This window comes from Tamandua tetradactyla, chromosome 15 (genome assembly GCF_023851605.1).
Source record: "Tamandua tetradactyla isolate mTamTet1 chromosome 15, mTamTet1.pri, whole genome shotgun sequence".
Classification (NCBI taxonomy): domain Eukaryota; kingdom Metazoa; phylum Chordata; class Mammalia; order Pilosa; family Myrmecophagidae; genus Tamandua; species Tamandua tetradactyla.
This window is the reverse complement of record NC_135341.1, coordinates 39,787,517-39,812,019: the sequence shown is the minus strand read 5'-3', so window position 1 is coordinate 39,812,019 and position 24,503 is coordinate 39,787,517. Positions and strand designations below refer to the sequence as shown.

The 24,503-nt window shown below is 43.8% G+C and overlaps 1 protein-coding gene across 3 annotated transcripts in view; it reads right to left on the bottom strand.

Moving 5' to 3' along the window:
* CCDC12 (coiled-coil domain containing 12) overlaps nt 1–24,503 on the bottom strand; it is a 63,117-nt gene that overhangs the window by 26,254 nt on the left and 12,360 nt on the right. Inside the window, exon 1 of one of the 3 annotated variants that reach the window (XM_077129517.1) lies at nt 16,312–18,505. The exons of the other annotated variants lie outside the window; for them this stretch is intronic. Coding sequence (XP_076985632.1) covers nt 16,312–16,353 — 42 coding nt within the window. The 5' untranslated portion in view covers nt 16,354–18,505. Of the gene's footprint in view, nt 1–16,311; nt 18,506–24,503 lie in introns of those variants that run through there. 3 annotated transcript variants of the gene reach the window in all.

Sequence of the window (24,503 nt, the reverse complement as noted above, 5' to 3'; positions counted from 1 at the left end):
CAGGGTTGACCCTCCAGAGGGTGCTCCATGTGCACCTCATTACCGACAGTGACCCTCAAACCCTCTCACTGACTTGTGTTCCGGGGAAATGTTTGGTAGCTCCTTCCAAAAGAAACCTGTTGTGATGGATCTAAGAAAGATCTGTTGTAAAGCATGCAACTATGTGAATGAATCTTGAGGACAGTATGCTGAATGAAATGTCAGAAAGAAAAACAAATATTACTACACCTCATTCATACAGACTAACTATAATATACAAATTCAGAGAATTGAGGTTGAGAAGGTTTACTGTAAAGGGTCCTAGATTGTAAGCTCTTACAGCAGTTGTATCTATTTTAGAGTTGTAACTGTGTATTTCTAAATTCTGAGATGTTGAGCTATCTGAGTATAACCTGGTCATTCCCTGGAACTCTGGGTACTTGTATTTGTATGGCACCTGAAACTGAGTTAGAGCGCTGAAGCTATTAGTCAGCATCACCTTATGCAGCAACTGTTTAAAAAGTTGGAAAAGTGATCAGACTTCAACTAAAGACATGAATGAAGCTGATCTGGATAGGACTGAAGGTAAATCAGAATACAGGATAAAGGATGATACGGTCTATATTTTTAAATTTCAACTCCTATGTGAGACCAAAGACGTTTATTTGGTGCAAAATTATCTAATTTAACTTTTATGGTCAGTTTATTTGAGCACCATAATTACATGGAATCTTGAAGAGGGAGTGAGATCTTGTTGGTTTGTACAGGTTAGCCTGATGCCCCAATACATCTTGGAGTAATTTGGGCAGAGAATAGAAAAGTATTTGCAAAATCTCCTTGGGGGACTGGGAGAAAGGAGGAAATATTAAACTTTCCCAACTGGGAATTCCTGATAATTCTCACAAGCAATGGGGACAACCAATTCAATAGGCTGGGCCCTCAATCTTGGGGCTTGCCCTAAGAAACTTATTCTTGCAAAGGAAAAGCTAAACCTACTTGTAATTATGCCTAAGAGTCACCTCCAGAGAACCTCTTTTGTTGCTCAAATGTGGCCCCTCTCTCTCTAAGCCAACTCAGTAGGTAAACTCACTGCACTACCCCTTGAGACATGACTCTTAGGGGGTGTAATCTCCCTGGCCTCATAGGACATGACTCCCAGGGATGAACCAGGACCCAGCATCAAGGGCTTGAGAAAGCCTTCTTGACCAAAAAGGAGAAGAGATAAATGAGACAAAATAAAGTTTCAGGGGCTGAGAGATTTCAAACAGAGTCAAGAGGTTATCCTGGAAGTTATTCTTGTGCAATATATAGATATTCCTTTTTAGTTTATGGTACCTGAAACTGACAAACTGTATTCCAGGAGCCTTGATTCTTGAAGATGATGGTATAACTATATAGTTTTACAATGTGACCATGTGATTGTGAAATCTTTCTGGGTGATGCTCCCTTTATCCAGGATATGGACAGACAAAAAATAAGGACAATAAATAAATAAATAATGGGGGGGAGTGGTAAGCAGCAAAGAAAAACTGGTAGATTGCAATACTAGTGGTCAATGACAGGGAGGGGCAAGGGGTATGGGATGTATGGATTTTTCTTTTTATTTCTTTTTCTGGAATGATGCAAATGTTCTAAAAATGATCACAGTGATGAATACACAATTATGTGATGATATTGTGAGCCACATATTGTATACTTTGAATGGACTGAGATGAAGATATCTCAATTAAAAAAAAGGAACAATCTGGAGGTTTACATATAATTTTAAAAAGAACATAAATTATATGTAAAATAAAATTTAAAAAATGATTCTGCATGAAGAAGAACATAGGAATGTCATTACTGCAGGGTATTGAAATTGATGGTAATTAATATTTTAAAAGTTTAACTTATGTGTGAGACTAAAGCAAAAAATATTTATTTGGTACAAATTCATATTTTGACTACTGCATTTCCTAATATAACTTATGTAGACAGCTTAATTGAACATTAAAAGTACATGAAACCTTGAGTAGGGCATGAGATTTTGTTGGTTTGTCCAGAGTGATGCTCCGATAAATCCCAGAGTGATTTGAATAAAAAAGTATTTGCAAGCCCCCTTTGGGGAATGGTGAGAGCGGGGAGAAATTCAGCTTCTCCAAGTCGAATTCTTGATGTTCTCACAAGCAGCGCAGACAACCAAAGCAATACGCTGAGCCCCCAATCTTGGGAGTCTGTTCATATGAAACTTACCCCCAGAAAGGATAGGTCAAGCCTACTTAAAATTAGGCCTAAGAGTCACCCCCAAGAGAATCTCTTTTGTTGCTCAGATGTGGCTGCTCTCTCCAGCCAACATAACAAGCAAACTCACAACCCTCCCCTTCTCTACGTGGGACATGACTCCCAGGGGTGTGGACCTTCCTGGCAACGTGGGACAGAGATCCTGGAATGAGCTGAGACTCAGCATCAAGCGATTGAGAAAAACCCTAGAATAAGCTGAGAATTAACATCAAGGGATTGAGAGAACCTTCTCAACCAAAAGGGGGAAGAGTGAAATGAGACTAAGTGCCAATGGCTGAGAGATTCCAAACAGAGTCGAGAGGTTATCCTGGAGGTTATTCTTACGCATTAAGTAGATATCCCCTTGTTGTTCAAGATGAAGTGGAGAGGCTGGAGGGAACTGCCTGAAAATGTAGAGCTGTGTTCCAGTAGCCATGTTTCTTGATGATGATTGAACAATGATATAACTTTCACAATGTGACTCTATGATTGTGAAAACCTTGTGTCTGATGCTCCTTTTGTCTACCGTATTGACAGATGAGTGGAACATATGGAATAGAAGTAGATAATAGGGGGAACAAGTGTTAAAATAAATTTGGTTTGAAATACTAGTGATGGATGAAGGAGAGGGGTAAGGGGTATGGTACGTACAATCTTTTTTTTTTCTGTTATCATTTTATTTCTTTTTCTGTTGTCTTTTTCTTTTTCTAAATCAATGCAAATGTTCTAAGAAATGATGAATATGCAACTATGTGATGATATTGAGAATTGCTGATTGTATATGTAGAATGGAATGATATGTTAATGTTTTTGTTTGTTGTTAATTTTTTAAATAAATAAATAAATAAATAATGGGGGAACAAATGTTAAAATAAATTTACTAGATTGAAATGCTAGTGATCAATGAAAGGGAGGGGTAAGGGGTATGGTATGTATGAATTTTTTGTTTTCTTTTTATTTCTTTTTCTGAATTGATGCAAATGTTCTAAGCAATGAACATGATGATGAATATACAACTATGTGATGAAAAAAATTATATGTAAAATAGCTGCTTATAACCACCTGAGCTAAAATCTTCTAGGCGTTTATATCTCTGATATCTGCCTCCCAGGAGCAGCATTTGCTTTCTGTCACTTCCTACCAGTGGTCATATAGTGAATGGAGACTTAGAGAAAGCCCAGACCCCACCATTCCTTGGCCACACAACCTATGGGGCAGCAGACCACCAAAACCAGGTAGGAGGCCTGGCCCAGATCTAGATGCTGCCCTTGCTTCCTCAGCCCAGGGAGCTCAGCCTCATGGGAGTGAGGCAGCAGGAACAAAATAACTGGCCGAGTGACAAAAGCTACAAGAGAAAGGTTAAGATCATTCTTAGGGTTTGGGGTTGGGCTTCCCACTGAGAGATGGGAAGACAGAAGTAGGAAGGCCATTTCCAAGAGGGAGCACAGCTTAAGTAAAGGCAAGGGTGTGGTCTGAAGAACACGAAAGGGTTTGGCTAGCGGCTGGGTGAAGGTGAAAACAGGGAAAGGCAGGTGGGGGCCTTTCACAGAGGGCCCCAGTTGTTGTTCCAGAGGAGACACTGGGGGAGCTACTGGAGGAAGAGCCAGAAGCCTGTCCTAAGAGCCTGCTGGCTTCTGCTGGGCAGGACAGACCCTGGAGCAGAGAGGCCTACTGAGTGATGGCCAAAGAGGGAAGGGAGAGAAGAACACAAACTCTTAACTGAGAAACAAGTTCCCCAAATAGTCTGGGACCAGGGTGAGACCTTCCAAAGATACTGAAAAATAAGCGATGAGAGGCTAGGCCCCAAGCAGAAATGGACCCGGTTGGTGGATATACCCCTCCCTGACTAAATACTAGTAAATGAAGCAAGCAGAAGTCTGGACAGTCAAACAAAGGTTCATTCCTAATTGCGAGCCAGCACATTCACCACTGGCCAGAGGTGCCTGCCTCAGGGGAAGGGGGTGGCAATCTAATCTCCCTTAGTAAAAAAGAGGTGAATGAGCAGAAAGGGCTAGGTTTTCTCAGAAGTGGACTGATGAGGTAAGGCTCCCAACTTCATAGGAAGGCTTCTTTCCAGAGGGGTGCTGATAACCTGGACCAGCTGGTAGAAGAGAAAGGGAACTGCTACAGGGAAAAGGAATGAGCCTTTGGGAGTGAGTCCTCTGCAAATACCATGCCCCCACTCAGTCCTTGAGTGAGGTCAAATCCAGCCACCACCATACCACCACCCCTCTGGTATCCCAGAGACATTTAAGTATCTCAGCAAAGGCTGAGTTATTCATTAATAAATAAGCAAACATTCAACTCTCTAAATGACATTTTAAATGCCCAGCAGTCTGGTGAGTAGGGTACAGCATCAGCTCTACAGATGGCATGAGGTTAAGAACGACCCCTGGGATGTTGTGCCAAGAGCAGGGGCTCAAGAAAGAACAAGATACATGTCTGAGGCAGGAGCAGGTGAACAAACGAATATTCTATCTAAGTGGGGATATGAGGAGTGCCCAGCTCTTTCTGCTAAAGTGAATCACAGAGAGGATGATGCACATTCACGAGAAGGAAAACTGCTTTTAGGTGATTGTGCTGGTTTGGAAGGAAGTATGCCCCCTAAGAAAAGCCATGTTTTAATATAAATCCCATTTCATAAAGGTAGAATAATCTCTATTCGATACTGCATGTTTGAAACTGTAATGAGATCATCTCCCTGGTTGATGTGATTTAGTTAAGAATGGTTAAACTGGATTAGGGGATGACATGTCTCCACCCATTTGAGTGGGTCTTGATTAGTTTCTGAAGTCCTATAAAAGAGGAAACATTTTGGAGAATGAGAGATTCAGAGAGAGCAGAACGATGTAGCCATTGAGATGCAGAGAGTCCACGAGCCGGCAACCTTTGGAGATGAAGAAAGAAAACACCTCCCAGGGAGCTTCATGAAACAGGAAGCCAGGAGACAAAGCTAGCAGATGACGCTGTGTTCGTCACGTGCCCTCCCAGCTGAGAAAGAAGCCCTGACTGTGTTCGCCATGTGCCTTCTCACTTGAGAGAGAAACCCTGAACTTCATCGGCCTTCTTGAACCAAGGTATCTTTCCCTGGATGCCTTTGATTGGACATTTCTATAGACTTGTTGTAATTGGGACATTTTCTTGGCCTTAGAACTGTAAACTAGCAAATCATTAAATTCCCCTTGTTAAAAACCGTTCTGTTTCTGGTATATTGCATTCCGGCAGCTAGCAAACTAGAACAGTGATGCTGACCCAGGTCACCAGGCAGTGGCACAGGCCCTCACTGTCTGGGATGGAGGAAGGAGCTGCAGACTCGCCTCCCAGCCCACCCCAGCCTGAAAGGAGAGCCTCAGAATCGGAGGGCTCGCAGGCTCACCACATTCCAGGTCCTCAATTCAGTCCATGGGGAAACCTAGGAAAAGACAGTCAGGAAAAGGGGGATTTCCCCAAAAGTCAAACAATCTGTCAGTGGTGACTGCAGGACTGGCTCAAAGGCTTTTTGATCACTGCTCTGCATTTGCACCAAGGAGAAAAGAGACAGCATATAAAGAGTGTCATTGAGTTTCTAAAAACAGCTTATAACTGCCTCTCCTGTGCTCCCCACCCGGTTCAGATCTGGCCATGAGTGCTAAGACCCAGCCACAACCAACCTGAGTCCAGTTCTGAGCCCAGGTGGAGACACCCAAGGTGCACAACATTCCCAAGGAGACCAGAGATTCTGTACCCATTCTGAGACTCTAAAATAAGACCCACTAAATAATAGGGGGAACAAATGTTAAAATAAATTAAATAGATTGAAATGCTAGTGATCAAAGAAAGGGAGGGGTAAGGGATATGGTATGCATGAATTTTTTTCTGTTGTCTTTTTATTTCTTTTTCTGAATTGATGCAATGTTCTAAGAAATGATCATGATGATGAATACGCAACTATGTGATGATGTTGTGAATTACTGATTATATGTAGAACGGAATGATCATATGTTAAGAATGTTCTTGTATGTTTGTTGTTATATTTTTTTTTAAAAATTAAAAAAAAAAAAGAAAAGAAGACCCACTACCTAACGGGTCCCAAACACACTTTTCCCAATTTCTCTACCTTCATTTCTCCGTTCCACTTCCTACTCTTCATCACTTTCCCCTCTCTTCCATCACCTCCTTAGGACCCTCCACCACGACTAAGTCAGCCAGCCCCTCTACTCTAGAGAACACAGTTTCCTTTTGCTGGGGAACTTCCCTGCAGCCAATCCATCCCCCCTTCTCTCTCCACCTTATCCATCCACATAGCTGGTATCCTCTTTGAAGACACTTGTCAGATTGTACCACCCCTTGCTCAAAGCTCTCGCTGGCTTCTTACACCCCCAGGACAACAGCCAGTCTACCTAACCCCATCTACCTGGCCCACAGAGGTGCAGCCTTCCAAGGCTCCCATCATCCACCCTACATCCCATTCACACTGGCCCTTGCCCAGAACACCACGACACAGACACTGTGCCTCATATTTTGAAATGTCCACCTCAACCCCAAAGAAAACCCACCCTCTGAGCAGTTCTCAAGGCCCAGCTCAAAGAACGTCTCCAAGAGACAGCCTTCTGACGACCCAGACAAAGGGCCTTCTCACTCTCTGGGCCCAGAACACATCAGAGTCTGACCGTAAGCCTAGGTCACAGGCCTTATCTGTACATAACCAGACCTCATCACAGCTTCCCCAAGTTCCTTTCAGTGTGGGGCATCTCCTGGAGTGCCTCAAAGCCCAGCCCAGAGCCTGGACTAGACAACTTTCATCAACTCTATGCCAATTTAACTACTATTCTCTCTACCAATTCCAGAAGGGTCAAACTCTCAGAAACACTAACGGCTGCAGGGCAGAAGAGAAATGGCCTGGATGGAGCCTGTCCCTACAGCTTTCTTCCCTGCTCCTAGTACCTAGCCAAGGTCTCCACACCTAGACTTTGACCTTGCTTCCCCTTCCCCTGAAACTGCATAAGGAAGGGGCTTCGCAGGCAGGATTGCAGGGGAATCTTAAAAATACCCCCATACAATATAAAGCCTGTCCACTTGTTTCCTACTGTTTGAAATCCTTTTACCAGGGACAACATTTTTATAAATAAAATTAGGGTTCTGTAAAAGGTATCTAAATTGGAAAGGAAGAAATAATACTATCCCTACTAGCAGATGACATGATCCTATATTTAGAAAAATCTGAAGACTCTACAAGACAGCTACTAGAGCTAATAAATGAATTTAGCAAAGTGGTAGAGTACAAGATCAATACACAAAACTCAATGGTCTTTCTATATACCAGCAATAGACAATCTGAAAACAACTCAACAACAAAAAGACAAACAACCCAATTAAAAAAAACAGGCAAGGATACAAGTAGACATTTCTCCAAAGAAGATATAAAAATGGCCAATAAGGATATGAAAAGATACTCAACATCATTAGCCATTAGGGAAATGCAAATTGAAACCACTATGACATATCTTTTCACACCCATAAGGATGGCTATTATTTTTTAAAAAATGGAAAATAAAAAGGGTTGGAAGGGATGTGGAGAAATTGGAACTCTAGTGCATTATTGGTGGGAATGTAAAGTAGTACTGACATTGTGGAAAGCAATATTGCAGTTCCTCCAAAAGTTAGAGAATTACCATTTGATCAGACAATTAATTCCATTTCCAACTATAACCCAAAGAAGTGAAAACATGGACCCAAACAGATATTTGTCCACCAATATTCACAAGAGCATTATTCACAATAGCAAAAAGGTGAAAGCAACACAAATGTCCATCAGCAGATGATAAACAAAATGTGGTATATCCCTACAATGGAATATCAGTCATAAAAAAGAATGAACTTCTGATACAAACTACAACATAGATGAACCTTGAAAACATCATGCTAAGTGAAATAAGCCAACACAAAAGACCACATATTATATGATTCTACTTATAGCTATCTAGAATAGGCAAATTCATAGAGATAGAAAGCAGATTGCAGGCTTCCAGGGGTTAAGGGGAATGGGGAATTACTGCTTAATTGGTACAGAGTTTATGTTTTGGTCATGGATGGTGGTGATGATAGCACAAAATTGTGAATGTAATTAATGCCACTAGATTGTACACTCAAGAAATGGTTAAATGGCAAATTTTATGTTAGATATATGTTAACACAAAAAAAATTAGTTAAAATAAAGTGGGTAGATTGAAAAAAAAATTAGTGGCTTAAAACAATAAGCATTTATCACCTCACAGTTCTGTGGGTCAGGAATCTGGGAGTAGCTTGGAGGGATGATTCTGGCTTAAGGACTCTCATGTGTGTGCGGGGACAATATTGGCCAGGCCCGCAGTCATCTGAAGTCCTAATGGGGCTGGAGGTTCCGCATCCATCCGGGTTCATTCAGCAGCTGATGAGCTGGTTGCTGGCAGGAGGCCTCAGTTCTTTACCACATGGACCTTTGCATAGGGTTGCAAAAGTGTCCTCACAACCCAAGAGCAAATGACCCAAGAGAAAGCAAGGCAGAAGTTGCAATGTCTTTTTTAGCTTTGGAAGTTATACATCATTTCACAGAATCCTACTGGTTACAGAGGTCAGGCCTATTAATGTGGATGGGAACTACAAAAAGGTATGAAAACCTGGAAAAGAAGATCATTGGAGGTCATCTTGGAGGCTGGTGACCACATGCTCTTATTGTAAATTTTCTTTCTTTCTACTTACTTCAAACTTAATATATTCTTCTTTTTCTAGTTTCTTAAAGTAGAAGCTTAGATCATTGATTTCAGAACTTTATTCCTTTGTAGTATAAGCATTTAAAGATACATATTTCCTTCTAAGCACTGCTTTAATTGTATCTCATAAATTTTGATATGCCATATTTTTGTTTTCACTCAGTTTAAAATATTTTCTACTCTCCCTTGCAATGTTAAGTGCCTCTTAACTTCCAAGTTTCCAAATATTTGGAGATTTTCTAGACATCTTTTTATTACTGATTTCCATTTTAATGTTATTGTGGTGATCTGAATCCTTTTAAATCTGTTGAGACTTACCTACCACAGGGTCTATTTTGGGTGAATGTTCCACACTGCACTTGAAAAGAATGCATATTTTGTTGTAGTCGGACAGAGTATTCTATCAATTTTAATTAGGTCCAGTTGGCTGATAATAAGTGTTTGTGGTTTTAAGCCACTAATTTTTTTAAGCCACTAAGTTTTGGGGTGATGTGTTACACACCAATAAATAACTAACACACATTCAAATACACCCTCTTGGGGAAGTCTTTGCTAGACCAAGGGGACACCCATGGTCCTCTTGTCCCAACAACATCTGGGACATGCCTCCATCTCCTCCCCTCAGACTTGGTGCTTTTAACAATGGGTTTGTGCCTGAGTCTCCTCCACCACACCTTAGGTTCTGGAAGGAGCCCTCGCTAGCTGAGTATGGCTTGGCTCTGGATGGCACACAAGGGGCAGGGGGGGCATTAGTCCAAATTTGCCACCTGTTCTAGTTTGCTAGCTGCCGGAATGCAACACACCAGAGACAGATTGGCTTTTAAATAAAAGGGGATTTATTTTGTTAGTTCTTCAGATGAAAGGCAGCCAACTTTCAACTGAGGTTGTTTCTTATGTGGGAAGGCACAGGATGGTCTCTGCTGGCCTTCTCTCCAGGCCTCTGGGTTCCAACAACTTCCCCCGGGGTGACTTCTTTCTGTGTCTCCAAAGGCCTGGGCTGAGCTGCGAGTGCTGAGATGAGGTACGCTGAACTGCTTGGGCTGTGCTACGTTGGGCTCTCTCATTTAAGCACCAGCCAATTAAGTCAAACGTCATTCATTGCAGCAGATACGTCTCCTAGCCAACTGGAGATGTAAATCAGCAACAGATGAGGTTCAGGTACCACTGGCTCATGTCCGCAGCAACAGAACTAGGTGCCTTCACCTGGCCAAGCTGACAACTGAATCTAACTACCACACCACCTAAATGGATGACCACTACTGGGAGTTCAATCAACGATCAGAAATGCAGAGACAGAGGGAAAAGAGACTGCTGCATTTCCTCCTGCACCCTTATCAGCCAAGTTAAGCTAGGGTTCCCCTTCTCCACACCTCCCATCCCTGGGTCCCCCATTTGTGTGCTGGGTCTACACTGGGTACAAGCATAAGAGGGACAAGAACCCTGCCTCTAAAAAACTCAAGTCTACACAAAGAGGCAGACTTAGGAAACGTAACTCTATGCCATAAATAGTGAGGAAAGCTTTATTAAATGGTTTGTGTACTTGGGGGACTGCCAAGGGATAGGCACCGTCAGGGCAGGATGTAACCCTTAAATCCAATTCTAAATGTCCAATGTAACCCTTAAATCCAATTCTAAATGTCCAATTCTAAATGTTTGCCTTCTCTAGCCGCATAGAAGGCAAACATTTCAGGGAGCATAACTGCTTGGCAAAGACATGAGAATAGAGCAAGGGCAGACAGATGGAGGCTAGAAGGAGAGAGGACTACTGGGCCTTCCTCCAGTGCTGTGGGAAGGGTGAGCCTGCAGTGAGGGCCAGCACTCTGAAAGGGCACTCTGGAAGTCTAGAAGGTGAATTGTGGTTGAAGGAGGGGGAGGCCCAGAAGCCAGGTAAGATACTCCATTTCCAGCCTGGACTTGTCCCAGCCTGCTGCTGTTTGTGTGTGTGTGCTTGGAAGGGTGGTTAAGGTTAAAATGAGGGCTGGAAACTGTTGTCACGGTAGGTGTGCTGCAGCAGGAGTGCTTGAGTTAAGGGGCCATCGGACAAACCTCTCCTCCCATCCTAACACTTTCCAAGGACTCAAGCTTCTCTCTCTTCCAGGAGAGAAGATGGGGATAAGCAGTGTCGGGAGACAGACACTTTGACTGTTGATCTAGGTTCCTCCCACCCTTAGACCATTACTGAAGCAGTCAACAGGAACTCATGGGTGCAGAGCTATTTTCCAATGCCCATGTGAGCGTGCCTCATTAGCTCTGAGTATACCTAGTATACTGCTCATGGGAAATAGCCATTTTATTCAACAATCAAAGCCCCAAAATCCTAGAAGAGTTTAAATTAGCCCCAGTTTGTGACTTTCCAGTTCGTATTTAGGCCCAGGGTGTGGGAAAAAAATCAAAGAGGAATAGGTTCATAGTACCTGAAAGGAGGCAGGAAGAGATTGAGAATACTGAGGGCAAATGGGGCAGGTTTCACCATTTCATCCTGTTGTCTGTCTTCAAAGCCAGGATGGCCCCAAGCTGGGGCTGAGGGACTTCCTGTTGGGTGTGGCTGTGATGGAAGCTATGCTCCAAGGGCACTCAAGGGGTAAAGCAGTCACCAGTTCTCTGATGCATCCTGAAGATTCAGTGATAAGCCCTGGGCTGACCACTATCATGACTGGAACCACCCAGAAAGCAGGCAGTTCCATTGGGCTGCATGCTCTTCATTCAGTGCCCCCCGGCACTCAAGCATTACCTGGCCTGCCTGCCAGACCGTGAGTTCCTTGAGGGCACATACTTGTCTCACCCGTCTCTATACCCACAAGCCTGAGGTCAACCACAACACGTATACCACAGTAGCGGAACATAAGCTCTGGGTCAGAACTGGACAGGAAAATCCCAGCTCCATTTCTCTCTGACTATGTGACCTTGGGCAAACTATTTAACCTGTCTGGCCTTGGTTTCCTTATCTATGAAAATAAGGACAATCAGACTGACATCACGGCACTATTATAACAATGAAATGATGAAGGAGAAAAGCCACAACCGGGGTGGACAGGGCGGCAGACCCTAAAAGGCAGGCGGAATCGGGGCCAGGGCAGAAAGGGAAGAGCTGCAGAAAAGCCAACGGGCCACAAGCCCAGACTGTTTGCAGCTGCAGAGGTTATGATATACTTTCACTTTCGTCATTCTCATCTAACGTTCTCAGCAATTCTGAGGAGTCAGGGCAGTGTTAGAATACCTGCTTCACAAAGACACTGGAAGGCCTGTCATTCTGGGAAAACAGATCTGATTCACATCCAATGCTTCACCAAGAGCCAGGCTCAGGGTTTGCTAGGGGAAGGTGAGAATAACAGTCAAGAGTCCGGGGTTGGATACTAGTCACTCCTGTGGCATTCCCTAAAGACTTGTGAACAGAAAAAGGACAAAGTGCGGGGAGCTGGAGGCTGAGAGAACAGTAAGGAAGCTGGAGATAAGGACTGGAAATAAGAGTCAGAACTGGGTCAGTGGCAGTGTGAGATGACAGGGTGGGGGGGACGCCTGAATGCTGTGCGGAGACAGGGAGGAGCCAGAAACAACTACAGTTCTGACAGTGACTCACTGGGAGAATGAAGTCACCTTTAACAAAAAAAGAGACAAAGAAAAGGGGTGTGGAAGGTTTCAGGCAGAATAAGGTTGAGGTTTGATGCCTAGAGTCTGAGGAAAGCTGAGACAGGCCGAGGCGGAGGGCCCAGTCTCTGTCAAAGGTGTCCTGGATAAAGGCAGGGCTGGATCCTCCACTGATACTCCATCTCCAAGCCCAGGCTGTCATTCCAAGGCGCAGGCAGCAGCACACAGAGCCAGTGCAGCTCCTTGGCAGGCCAAGCACGCAGCCTTGCCCAAATGACTGCTGACATTCTCTGGGCATCAGAGTGTGAGGAGCTGGCCCCAAGCCAATTCTGGTCCCATTCTTGCCACAAATGCAATTGGGAAATCATGCTCAAAGAAGGCAGCAAATAACTTCTCCAGCAGATTTTTCTTTATTAGTCAAAAAATGCTGACTGGTTCCCTTGTGCTAGGTACTCCATGTTGGGTACTGAGGATAAAAAAGAGCAAGGAGCATGCATGTTCATAGACTACGTTGAGCCTGGATCTATGGACAGGATTCCAGCGGTCCAGGACCATGCACACCCAGCCCATGCCTGAGGGTACATTTTTCTGGAAGAATTCATAGCACTTCAGCTTCTCAGAGAGGTAGTGATCCAAAGATTAAAAATTTGGGGGAAGGAGAAAGGAAACAAGGTCAAAAATGGAGTGGCAAGGGGGATTCTGTTGGGGACACATGAGTTGCGAAAGAAAGGCTTTCCAAGAGGTGTCACCTGTCCTGCATCTTCAAAGGATGAATGGAGCTGGGGTGAGGGTCGGGGAAGAGCAGCAGAGGGAACAACCAGCACAGTGAGAATGCACAAACTTGGAAGGCCCCTCCCGCTGCCCTGGGGCTTTGTACCCAGCAGGAAAAAAACCACTTGGAAGATGACATACAGAGCAGCCTAGACTGGACAAGTTCCTCTGGGCAGCCAGGAGATGTTCCAAACTTCCGCTGGCCCCTCCCTGTAGGAGGCGCTGTGGTATGCAGGAAGCCCCAGGCACCAGGACTGGACAAAGCAGGCAGTAGGTAAATCACAGCTTACCAGCAGTGGGGCTGTGGGCAATTTTGCAGTCCCATTTTGCAGGACTTCTTAGAGATTGTTTCTGTTCCCTTTCCTGCAAAATAGGGCTGGTGCTACTTCAGCAGGGGTGTTTAAGGATTACATGAAATAACTTGGACTCACTGCCTGGTGCAGGTCCCTGTATAACCCAAAATGGGAAATAGCCTGCTGGCATCTTGGGGTGCTCCGAGTCCTGCTGTCCAACAGGTCTGGCTTGAACCCTGGCTCTGCTGTTTCCCTCCTGGAGAACCAACTGCCATTTTTATTAAGTAATAACAATCTGCCATATAATTATAAATTGTATTCAATTACTCCCTATAAAAATCTAACAGGTCAGCATCCTTTTCCTCCAATCACTGATAAGAAAAATAAACTCAATGCAATTAAGCAATCTGCCCAGATCATATAGCTTGAGGTTGCCAGGACCCAAAAAGCAGAGGGGGCCTCCCACCTGGGCCTTTCCCCTTCAGACTCTTGCCCTTCACTCTGGCCCCACGCCTTGCACACACGGGAGGTCTTGCTGGTGGTGTCTAATGGCACCTCAGTATCACATCACAGGGCTGACATCTCTTCTTGTGATCAGTGATACATGATCAAACCCTCAGAAGCCCCAGACTGCCATTTCTGGGCCAGGAACATCAATCCTGGAAAAGCATCACAAGGAAACAAAAGAGAGATGCATATAGAGGTGTGGATAGCTCTATTTCTCAAAATAAGGAGACCTGAAAATATGATGTGGTTGCAACCTGCTGGGCACGGTTAGACAAACCAAATAGTCATTTAAGTACTGACTACCAGGCAGCACCATGAAACAGGACACACACAGGAATGCAGAGGAGAAAAGAGTCCCATACTGTGTGGCAATCATGGAAACATGATAAGTACAAGTGGCCAAAGGCCTCACAAGCTAACACAATATGACTGTGGGTGATATTTTTTCTACTTCCTTTCATTCTGTTGTCAAAATGACTTAATGATAAACAAAAGCAACTGGAGGAATCCAGCTGCCTGTGGCTCACTCTCTTGACTCTACTCACACCCTAAAGAGAATTTCCTAACCTTCACCTAACTCAATGGGGCAGCAGGAAATCATGGCAGGCATCCAGGCTTCAGCCAAGTGGCACTCAGACATGCCAGACACAGCCAGCCAATGCCTGCTGATCTTTCTCAGTTCAAAAAAAGAGGCCAGCTTTGCAAGGGTGAGAGAGGAGGGCAGACTGAGGCATGTACATACCAGCATCACTCTAGAGCATGGGACTGAGCACAGTAATGAAACCTAGAGACACAATGCAGGACGAGGCCTCCTAAATCAGGACAAACATTTCCGTTATTCATGGCTAAAAATTTCAGTTAGGAAAATAACTGATAGTCGTGAAGGTTATCTCTCTGCCTTCTCACCCTGCCCCACCATTTCCCTTTTTCTGAAGGGGGGAAAAGCCTCCTCTACCACAAAGCAGAACTGACAACCACCAGGACTTCCTCACCATGCTAAGCTCACAACTGGAGCAGGAGTAAGCTACTCACGAAAACAAAAGTTCATGCAGCTCAGAAGACATGTCCCTAGTGGGAGACAGCCAGATGTGGCACTGGGGGACAGGCCTGAAATCCACTTCCCACTGCCTCAGTCATCAGGCACAGGAGCCTACCTGGTCAATTTTGGGGCCTGGGAGAGCCACCCAGCATCTCTGGTACTGAAACTCGTGCTTAACCCCTTCTAGATCCATCAGGCTTTAAGAGCAAAAAGGTTTCAACTTTCCACACTAACTTGGGTTGGTAGGGGGAGTTCAGAGGCTGAGCCCAGGAGGGAAGAAGGAGGACCCATATATTACGTGACTGCCATCCTTGGATCTGATGAAAGAAGCAAGTAGGAGCATGAAATCCTCAGCAAGTGGCCCTGCAAATGAACCCTCACCCCTGCCTTCCCCATACACCCTAACCACATATGCCTGTTTCTGTCAATTTCCGGGTCCTCAAAACAGCTGAATAGCCATCAGCAGCCTTTACCTATGCCTGTACAACCCTCAACACGCCTTTCATGTGGGTGGATGTATTCTTGAAATGGGGTGGGTCATGGGATATAGTAACAGCTATCATTTATTAAAAGGAGAGAGAATTCCCAGGCAGCAGATAGCCAATGCTGCAGCTGGGAACACTTCAGGGTTCCTGGCATCCACATCACACCATTAGCTTATTCAAAGCCAACCATAATGCCCAGCTCTTTTCCATGAGGACAGCTGTCAAAGCACCCCAGTCCATGTGTGAATGAAGATTTTGGAAACTTAATTATCTGACTTCACAACCACACCTATGAAGTTCCTCCTGCTGGTCTCACCACAGCCGGCAGACTTTTAAATAAGTCTCTGGCCTTTTCCCAAAGGGTAAGTCTGATTTTCTCTGAGAAAAATCTCAACCAGCCAACTTCCAAATCCATGTGCCTGCTGGGTTGCTTCATTTCTTTATTCAGACAATTTGCAAAATGCCTCTGAGTCTTGTGATGATGGTAGTCAGAAAGGTGACTAAGACACGATGGATGGCTGCCTTCCGGGAGCTTAGGCACAAGGTGAAAGGGGAAGCAGGCAGGTGAAGGGATCATCACCACTCTGCTCCTGGCAAAGTGAGAACCAGGTGCTGTGAGAATGCTACAGATGACTAATAGCTGAGGATATGAAACCTGAGCTTACCTGAAGGGTGAGCAGGCGGTCCAGGGAGGGAAGAGGGGACATTCACTGCAGAGAGCACAGGGTGAGTCAGGGAGTGCTGGAGCAACAGGAAGTAGTGGGTGTGATGAGGCTGAAGTTCTGCAGGCATGGAGAGGGTAGTGACATCCAAGATGCTGTGGGAAGAGGGAGCCAGGAGGGGAAGGACCTGCCCAATGGGCTATGAAGTCTGCCCTTTATCCCATGAGCACTGAGAAGCTAGCAAAAGTCTGTTGTAAGGGAGGGCAGGGAGGTGGTGACAGCATGATTAGGGTGTTATTTAGAAAGAGCATCCAAAAAGGGTTAGAAAGGAAGTGGGTGAGGGACAGTGGTTGAGGCCACCGACAAAAACAAGCCAGATATGGGTCAGGACCAGCTACCTTCTTATTCCCAGGACAGCAGATGGCAGCTGCTTCTGAGTCTGTCTCAAAGGACATCCCCTCTCAACTGCCTGATGCCATGCAGTGCTTATATATCCACTCATACTTCACTCTCATACATAGCAGGGCCTTTGGCCTCCACAAGTCCCCTGGAATCAGGTATTATCCTATCCAAACAATGAGATTTGGACATCTAAGGGATTTCCACAGAGTTTCACAACTAATAAAAGATGGAGGTTTTCTGACTGCATCATGCTCTTAAAACTCTTTCAAATAAATAGCTCCAAGGCTTAGGTGTGCCTTCTGCACAATAGCCTGAAAAGTGTGCCCATGGCCACTCTTAGACTGAATGAGAAAAATAAGAAAACCCTAGATATTATGGCTGCAAAGGCCTCAGATATCGCCCGGTATAGGATGAACCAGATCCAGCGGTCTGGAGAAGGTGTTATAAATAGCTCCTACCAAACTGGAATCCTCCAGGGTAAAACCTAGGAATCTGAATTTTCAAAGCACCCTCCCACTCCCAGATCATGATTCAACCACATAGCCCAATGGATAGCCTCTCCACTGGGACCACACCTGGTTGCCTGAGGGTATATAGTATTCCCTGTGGTAGGCTCTAGACACAGAGACAGCAGGATGAAGAGAAACACAGAGGCAAAAGGTCTGAAGTCCAGGTAGCGTATGCAGCAAGAGAAGGGCAGAAGCTAGGGCTGGATCCCAGGTTTCTTGACTTCAAATCGTTGACTGGTCTGTCCACCAAGTTGCCTGGAGTGATGAAGGAAGGTTGACTGGAGTCTGGGTCCCTGAGTCATTCTATGGGCTGTCCAGTGACAGAGTCAATTCCCTCAACTGGGAATGCCCTAACCTGAGCTTTGGGGGAGGAAGAGCCCACTTTGCACTTGAGATGCTAAAAGTGCCCAACACTTGATTTCCCACCTGCCTCATCCACACCAGACTGAACAGTGAGTGAGTTGCTGACATAAAGCAGCAGGGAAAAGCAGCACAGACTTCTCTCTGGAGGTAACTGCAGCAAGATTGGTTCCAGGACCACGGGGGCAGCAGAGTAAGCTGCAGGGACTAGCACTTGAAGCCGTAATGGTTTCCTTATCAAGCCATTTTTCCTGTGAAATGGTGGGCTTCTATTCTGGCTGGCTCTCTCTTCTTTTTTTTAAACTTTGTTTTCTGCTGAAACTAGCCAGAATGGATTTCTGCTGCCTGCAGAAATGGCTTCATATGGCCATTGTTATATAACCTAATACCAAAGAGTATGTGGCACTTTGTAGCCATCCCTTGTTACTTGGCTCATCTGATCCATGGGGAGATCCTGGGACACAGGTAGAGCAAAGGTTCTAACGACCACTATGGAGATGGAAAAGCGGGTACTCAACAAGGTAGTGTTCTGTGGACTTGGTCCCAGCATCCTCCTCAAGTCTCCCTGACCACCACAAAGGCCTTATGGCAGATGAAAGCAAGCCATGGCCTCCACCTAGCCTGGGCCATCCTTCCATATCCTCCCTCTTCAGATAGAGCTGATCAGAAAATGCACTGAGCCTCAAAACCAGGAACCAGAGTTTGAAAACCAAAATTCTTTACAAGTCAATCCCCCAGCAAGCCAGAGGTTTTTCAGAGAACAAAGTATGCTGATGCTCCTTAGAGACTAGAAGCTATTTTAACCTCTGGTCACCTGTTTCTCAGAGTGTCACAATCTGTTTCTTGGTTTGTTTTTTTTTTCTTTTTTAGTGCAAATAAGACACTAAAGGTAACACAATTGTCTCCTCTCTGGTATAATCTACAAGCGATAAAATACTAATTAAAACCAAATTTAAATGTTCTAAGAAATGATGAATATGCAACTAAGTGATGATATTGTGAATTACTGATTATTTATGTTGATGTTTTATTTGGTTTGTTAATTTTTAAATTAATAAATTTAAAATTTTAAATTTAAAAAAAAACAAATTTAAACTATAAGTGAAAAAAATATTGCTTAAACAAGGTCATATAATCCTCCCCTACAAACATTTTCTTAAGAGACAAAGCATACTTTCTTATCCATGCACTCAGCTGAAAGAATGAGAAAGAACTACACAAGGAAGTGACTCCTAGCTCTGAAAACTATGTGCTGTGGGACCTTAGGCAAGTTCTTTAGCTTCTTAGAGGTGCAGTGTCCTCAAGTGCAGACTGACATTAAATTAGGGAACATATGTGATGATGAGTTCTGCACTGTGCCCGGCACTAGGTAAGACCTCGATCAATGGGTGCCAACTACAGTGATGACAATGGCGAAGCTGACCTCCCCCACACCCATGCCCTCAGACAGGTACATGATCCATAAGCCACCAATGAGATAAAAGTGGGATAAGAGTGCCCATGCTGGGCTCAGAAGGACCCTCCTCCATGCAGCTCACTACATGCAAGCCCCCGTTAGCCCTCCCTCCACGAGGCTGACAGCTCTCAAACACCCCTCCACCAAAGCACAGTAGTATACTGAATTACAACTTGTAGTACACAAGTCCATCTTCCCTCTGGACCCTGGCTCTCACTTTTCTGGAGGCCAGGGCTGGCCTCATGGACGTCCCAGGACTTCTCAGGGCCTGGCACACAGCAGTCACTCAATGATGACAGTAATGACAGCTGAGAGCACAAGAAGGGCTCAGTCACTTACCCTCACCCCCATAAAGTTCCATTCCCAAGGCCTAGCACTGGTTTGGCTAAACCCACACTCCCAAAAGATTAAATATGCCTGAATCATGGACGCCTAGACTCCAGGAAAGTAAAGTCCCGCTTTCACCAGACAACTTCCTCTCCCAGGTATCAAAAGCAGGTGCTTTTCCTTTAGGATTCAAATTATCCTATAGAAATGTAGTTGTGACATGCCCTGTCCTGAAAATAAAGTGGGGGTAGGGGAGAGGGGCCACCCTCTTTGTCCTTGAAAAGATAAATGCTTTCTACTGCAGCTACTCACATTTTCTTTAGACAGAAAAGCTCTTCAGAGTCCTGAATCAAAACAGCCCTGGGTTGTGGATTTAACTCCCCACAGGGCATCGTTACTACAGCAACTGTTTTTCCTCTTGGAATTCTTTCAAGAGTACAAGCTGTTGCTTCCCTCCAAAACAAAACCAGGGAGAAACCAGGGCATCAGGGATTAAGGACAGGGCCCTGAAGAAGGAGGGCCAGACATGGCTAAAGCACACTTGAGCACACTACCTCCTCACCTGCACGAGCTGTTCTAGTTCTCTGAACACCCAGCACAGAAATGGCCCTGCTGCATGAATGACTAGACCTGGGCAGGTAAGGGACTTGCTTTTCCCAGTTGCTTAGGAGGGAGTGTGTGTGTGTGTGTCTTGATAAGGTATGTGAGATGTATATGTACTGGGATGTGTGGGAGGGGCCGGAGGTGTGTAGGGGTGTGGGTTGGGGGTTATGTGGGGAGTGTGGTAGGAGGGTAGGTGTGAGTTGGGGGTGTGCTCTGCGTTCTTGGAGGTAGACTGGGGGAATGTGCTGTTAGAGATGTAGGAGGGAGGGGTTATGTGGGTGTGTGGTGGGGGAGGAATTCCCCAGTATCCCAAGATGGAACATGGGACACATCTTCCTCAGAAACAAGAACACATTCTTTTTCAATTCTGTATTACAATTCTTAAGATTACAGATTAATCACATCCCAGTCCAAATGCCTGCTGATGGTCAATATAAATCCAATAAACATCAAAAACATACAGTTTTTATTTTAAACAAATGACCTAGAAGCAACTGTTTGGGGTAACTCATATTTATAGTCAGAACACCATTGGTCAGCTGGTTGAGAGCACATAAAGACCTGGATGGCAGGTCAAGGGGATGCCTGGCTCAGTGGGTTACTGCTCTTTCTGCAAGTCTGGGGTGCACAGAGTGCATGAAGCCTAAAGGGCATACCACTGCTGCGTCAGGCCTTGGGGCACCAGGAAATGTCTGAATGTCAGGTCAAGAAATGCTTAGGAGCTGTCCCTGCCTACAAGGAGCTACTTGTCTTCTGGGGGGCTAGCATAAACTGGGACTTAGTAACATTAAAAAAAGAATAGCTATTATTTTTTGTAATTACTATAATTATGAAGATGTTGTGGAAAGTTAGCAGCATTATTACAAACACTGCATGCCAGCCATTCACAAGGAAATTAAAAATTTTTTTAAAAAGCAAATGCCAAATAATAAATAATGCTGGGTCACTGATATCCATATGGGCAAAAAGGAATCCTGATATTTACTTCACACTACACAAAAATAAATAAATTCCAGATGGACTGAAGATCTTAAATGTGAAAGGTAAAACAATGAAACTTCTAGAATACAGCCTAAGAATAGCATCATGACCTAGAAGCAGGCAAAAATTTTCTTAGCTAGACCACAAAAGGTACTGGGGAAAAAACTGATGAACTGGACTACATTAAAAGTCTGCTCATGAATGGTATGATATAGGAATGCCTAGAGTGTGTAACAATAGTGAAATGTACAACGTACAAATTTTAAAAATGTTTTTGCATGAGGAAGAATAAAGGAATGTCGTTATTGCAGGGTGCTGAAAATAGATGGCAATTAATATTTTTAAAATGTCACCTTATGTGTGAGACTAAAGCAAAAAATGTTTGTTACAAAATTTGTGTTTTGACTAGAGCATTTCCTAGTATAACTTATGTGGATAGTTTGATCGAACGTCATAAGTACTTGGAATCTCAGGGAGGACATGAGATTTTGTTGGTTTGTCCAGAGTGATGCCCGGATGAATCCCAGAGTGATTTGATCAGTGAGTGGAAAAGTATTTGCAAGCCCCCGAATGGTGAGAGCAGGGAGAAATTCAACTCCCCCAAGTTGAATTCTTGATATTCTCACAAGCAGTGTGGACAACCAAAGCTACAGGCTGAGTCCCCAGTCTTGGGGTTTGTTCACATGAAACTTAACTCCACAAAGGATAGGTCAAGCCTGCTTAAAATTAGGCCTAAGAGTCACCCCCAAGAGAGCCTCTTTTGTTGCTCAGATGTTGCCTCTCTCTCCAGCCAACACAACAAGCAAACTCACCACCCTCCCCCTGTCTACGTGGGACGTGACTCCCAGGGGTGTGGACCTTCCTGGCAACGTGGGACAGAAATCCTGGAATGAGCTGAGACTCAGCATCAAGGGACTGAGAAAAACCCTAGAATGAGCTGAGAATTAACATCAAGGGATTGAGAGAACCTTCTCAACCAAAAGGGGGAAGAGTGAAATGAGACTAAGTGTCCATGGCTGAGAGATTCCAAACAGAGTCGAGAGGTTATCCTGGAGGTTATTCTTATGCATTAAATAGATATCACCTTGTTGTTCAAGATGTAATGGAGAGGCTGAAGGGAACTGCCTGAAAATGTGGAGCTGTGTTCCAGTAGCCATGTTTCTTGATGATGATTGAACAATGATATAGCTTTCACAATGTGACTGTGTGATTGTGAAAGCCTTGTGTCTGATGCTCCTTTTATCTACCATATCAACAAAAGAGTAGGACATATGGAATAAAATTAAATAATAGGGGGAACAAATGTTAAAATAAATTTAGTTTGAAATACTAGTGGTAAATGAAAGTGAGGGGTAAGGGGTATGGTATGTATAACTTTTTTTCTCTATTATCGTTTTATTTCTTTTTCTGTTGTCTTTTTATTTCTTTTTCTAAATCGATGCAAATGTTCTAAGAAATGATGAATATGCAACTATGTGATTATATTAAGAACTACTGATTATATATGTAGAATGGAATGATATCTGTGCTGGTTTGAAAGGAAGCATGCCCCCTAAGAAAACTCATGTTTTAATATAAATCCCATTTCGTAAAGGTAGAATAATCCCTATTCAATACTGTATATTTGAAACTGTAATGAGATCATCTCCCTGGTTGATGTGATTAATCAAGAATGGTTGTTAAACTGGATTAGGGAATGACGTGTCTCCATCCATTTGAGTGGGTCTTGATTAGTTTCTGAAGCCCTATAAAAGAGGAAATATTTTGGAGAATGAGAGATTCAGAGAGAGCAGAGAATGCTGCAGCACCACAAGGCAGAGAGTCCACGAGCCAGCGACCTTTGAAGATGAAGAAGGAAAACGCCTCCCAGGGAGCTTCATGAAACCAGAAGCCAGGAGAGAAAACTAGCAGATGATGATGCCATGTTCGCCATGTGTCCTTCCAGCTGAGAGAGAAGCCCTGACTCTGTTTGCCACATGCCTTCTCACTTGAGAGAGAAACCCTGAACCTCATCGGCCTTCTTAAATCAAGGTATCTTTCCCTGGATGCCTGTGAGTGGACATTTCTATAGACGTTGTAATTGGGACATTTTCTTGGCCTTAAGAAACTGTAAACTTGCAACACATTAAATTCCCCCTTTTGAAAGACATTTCGTTCCTGGTATATTGCATTCCAGCAGCTAGCAAACTAGAAGAATATCTTATTGTTTTCTTTGTTTGTTGTTAATTTTTTTTTAATTAATAAAAAAAAAAGAAAAAAAGTCTGCTCATGAAAGGATGCAATTAATTAAGAGTAAAATGTCAAGGCCCAGAGTGGAGAAGATAGTTACAACATTTGTACAGATTAAAGGACTCATATCCAGGACTTAAATAAAGAACTACAACTCAATAGGAAAAAGTCTATGAAAAGGAGGTAAAAGAACCAGTATGAACCAGTACTTCATACAACCACGTGAAAAGATTCTCACTTCATTAGTTTGAAAGGAAATGAAAATTTAAACCAAAAAGGGATACCAGTACATCCCCACCAGAATGGCTAACATGAAAATGAATAATCATATCAAGTGTTGGGAGGGAGTATAAAATGGTACACTCATTTTTTTTAATTTGTAACAATTATAACGTTATTTATTTTTTGCATGCTGTGTGGTGGGGGTCATATTTCATTCTCTTCATCTGAATATCCCGTGATCCTAGCACCATTTGTTGAATTTTTTGTGTGTGCACAGGCCAGGAATCGAACCTGGGTCTCCCATATGGTAGGCGAGAATTCTACCACTGAAGTACTCGTGCACCCCGGTATAGCATTTTGAGAACAGTCTGGCAGTATCTATCCTATATATACCTAGCAATTCCTAAGCTTATATACCTGACAGAAATGTGTACATCTGTTTACCAAGACATGTACAAGACTGGAACACAGCAGCACAATCTGCAATAGCTCCAGTGTGAAAATCAAGAGTGGAATGGATAAACTGTGGTATATTCAAACAATGGAACACAGTACAGCAGTGAAGACAAACTAATGCCACAACCAACAATTCAGTCATAATGATGAATGAAAAAAGCCAGATAGAAAATAGTATGTATAATACGACTCCACTTATCTAAGGTTCAAAAGTAAGAAAAATCAACCTATGATGCTACCCTTGAGGCCAAGGGCCTGGGAAAGAGCAGGAGGGAGCTTCTGGGATACTGGTCCTCCCATGTTTCTTCATCTGAGCAATTAATTACATGGATGTGTCCATTTTGTGAAAATTGCTCAGTGTTCACTTATGACTTATGTACTTTGCCATATGTATATTATTCTTCAATTAAAAGGTTTTTTTTAATGCCACTAGGGAGTCATTAAAAAGAGAAAAAATTAAGCCCATTTAGAAACCAAAGATAAAATCAGTCCTCTAAAGAGAGGACTAATGCTGTCTACAGGAACTCAAAGAGAGGACTCTCTTGGTATCCCCCAAGTACCCACAGCTACTTGGACACCCAAAAGGGAAGATAACCTCCTTCATAAACTTTTGGTTTTAGGAGATAGAAGGCAAAAACAACTGAGGGATT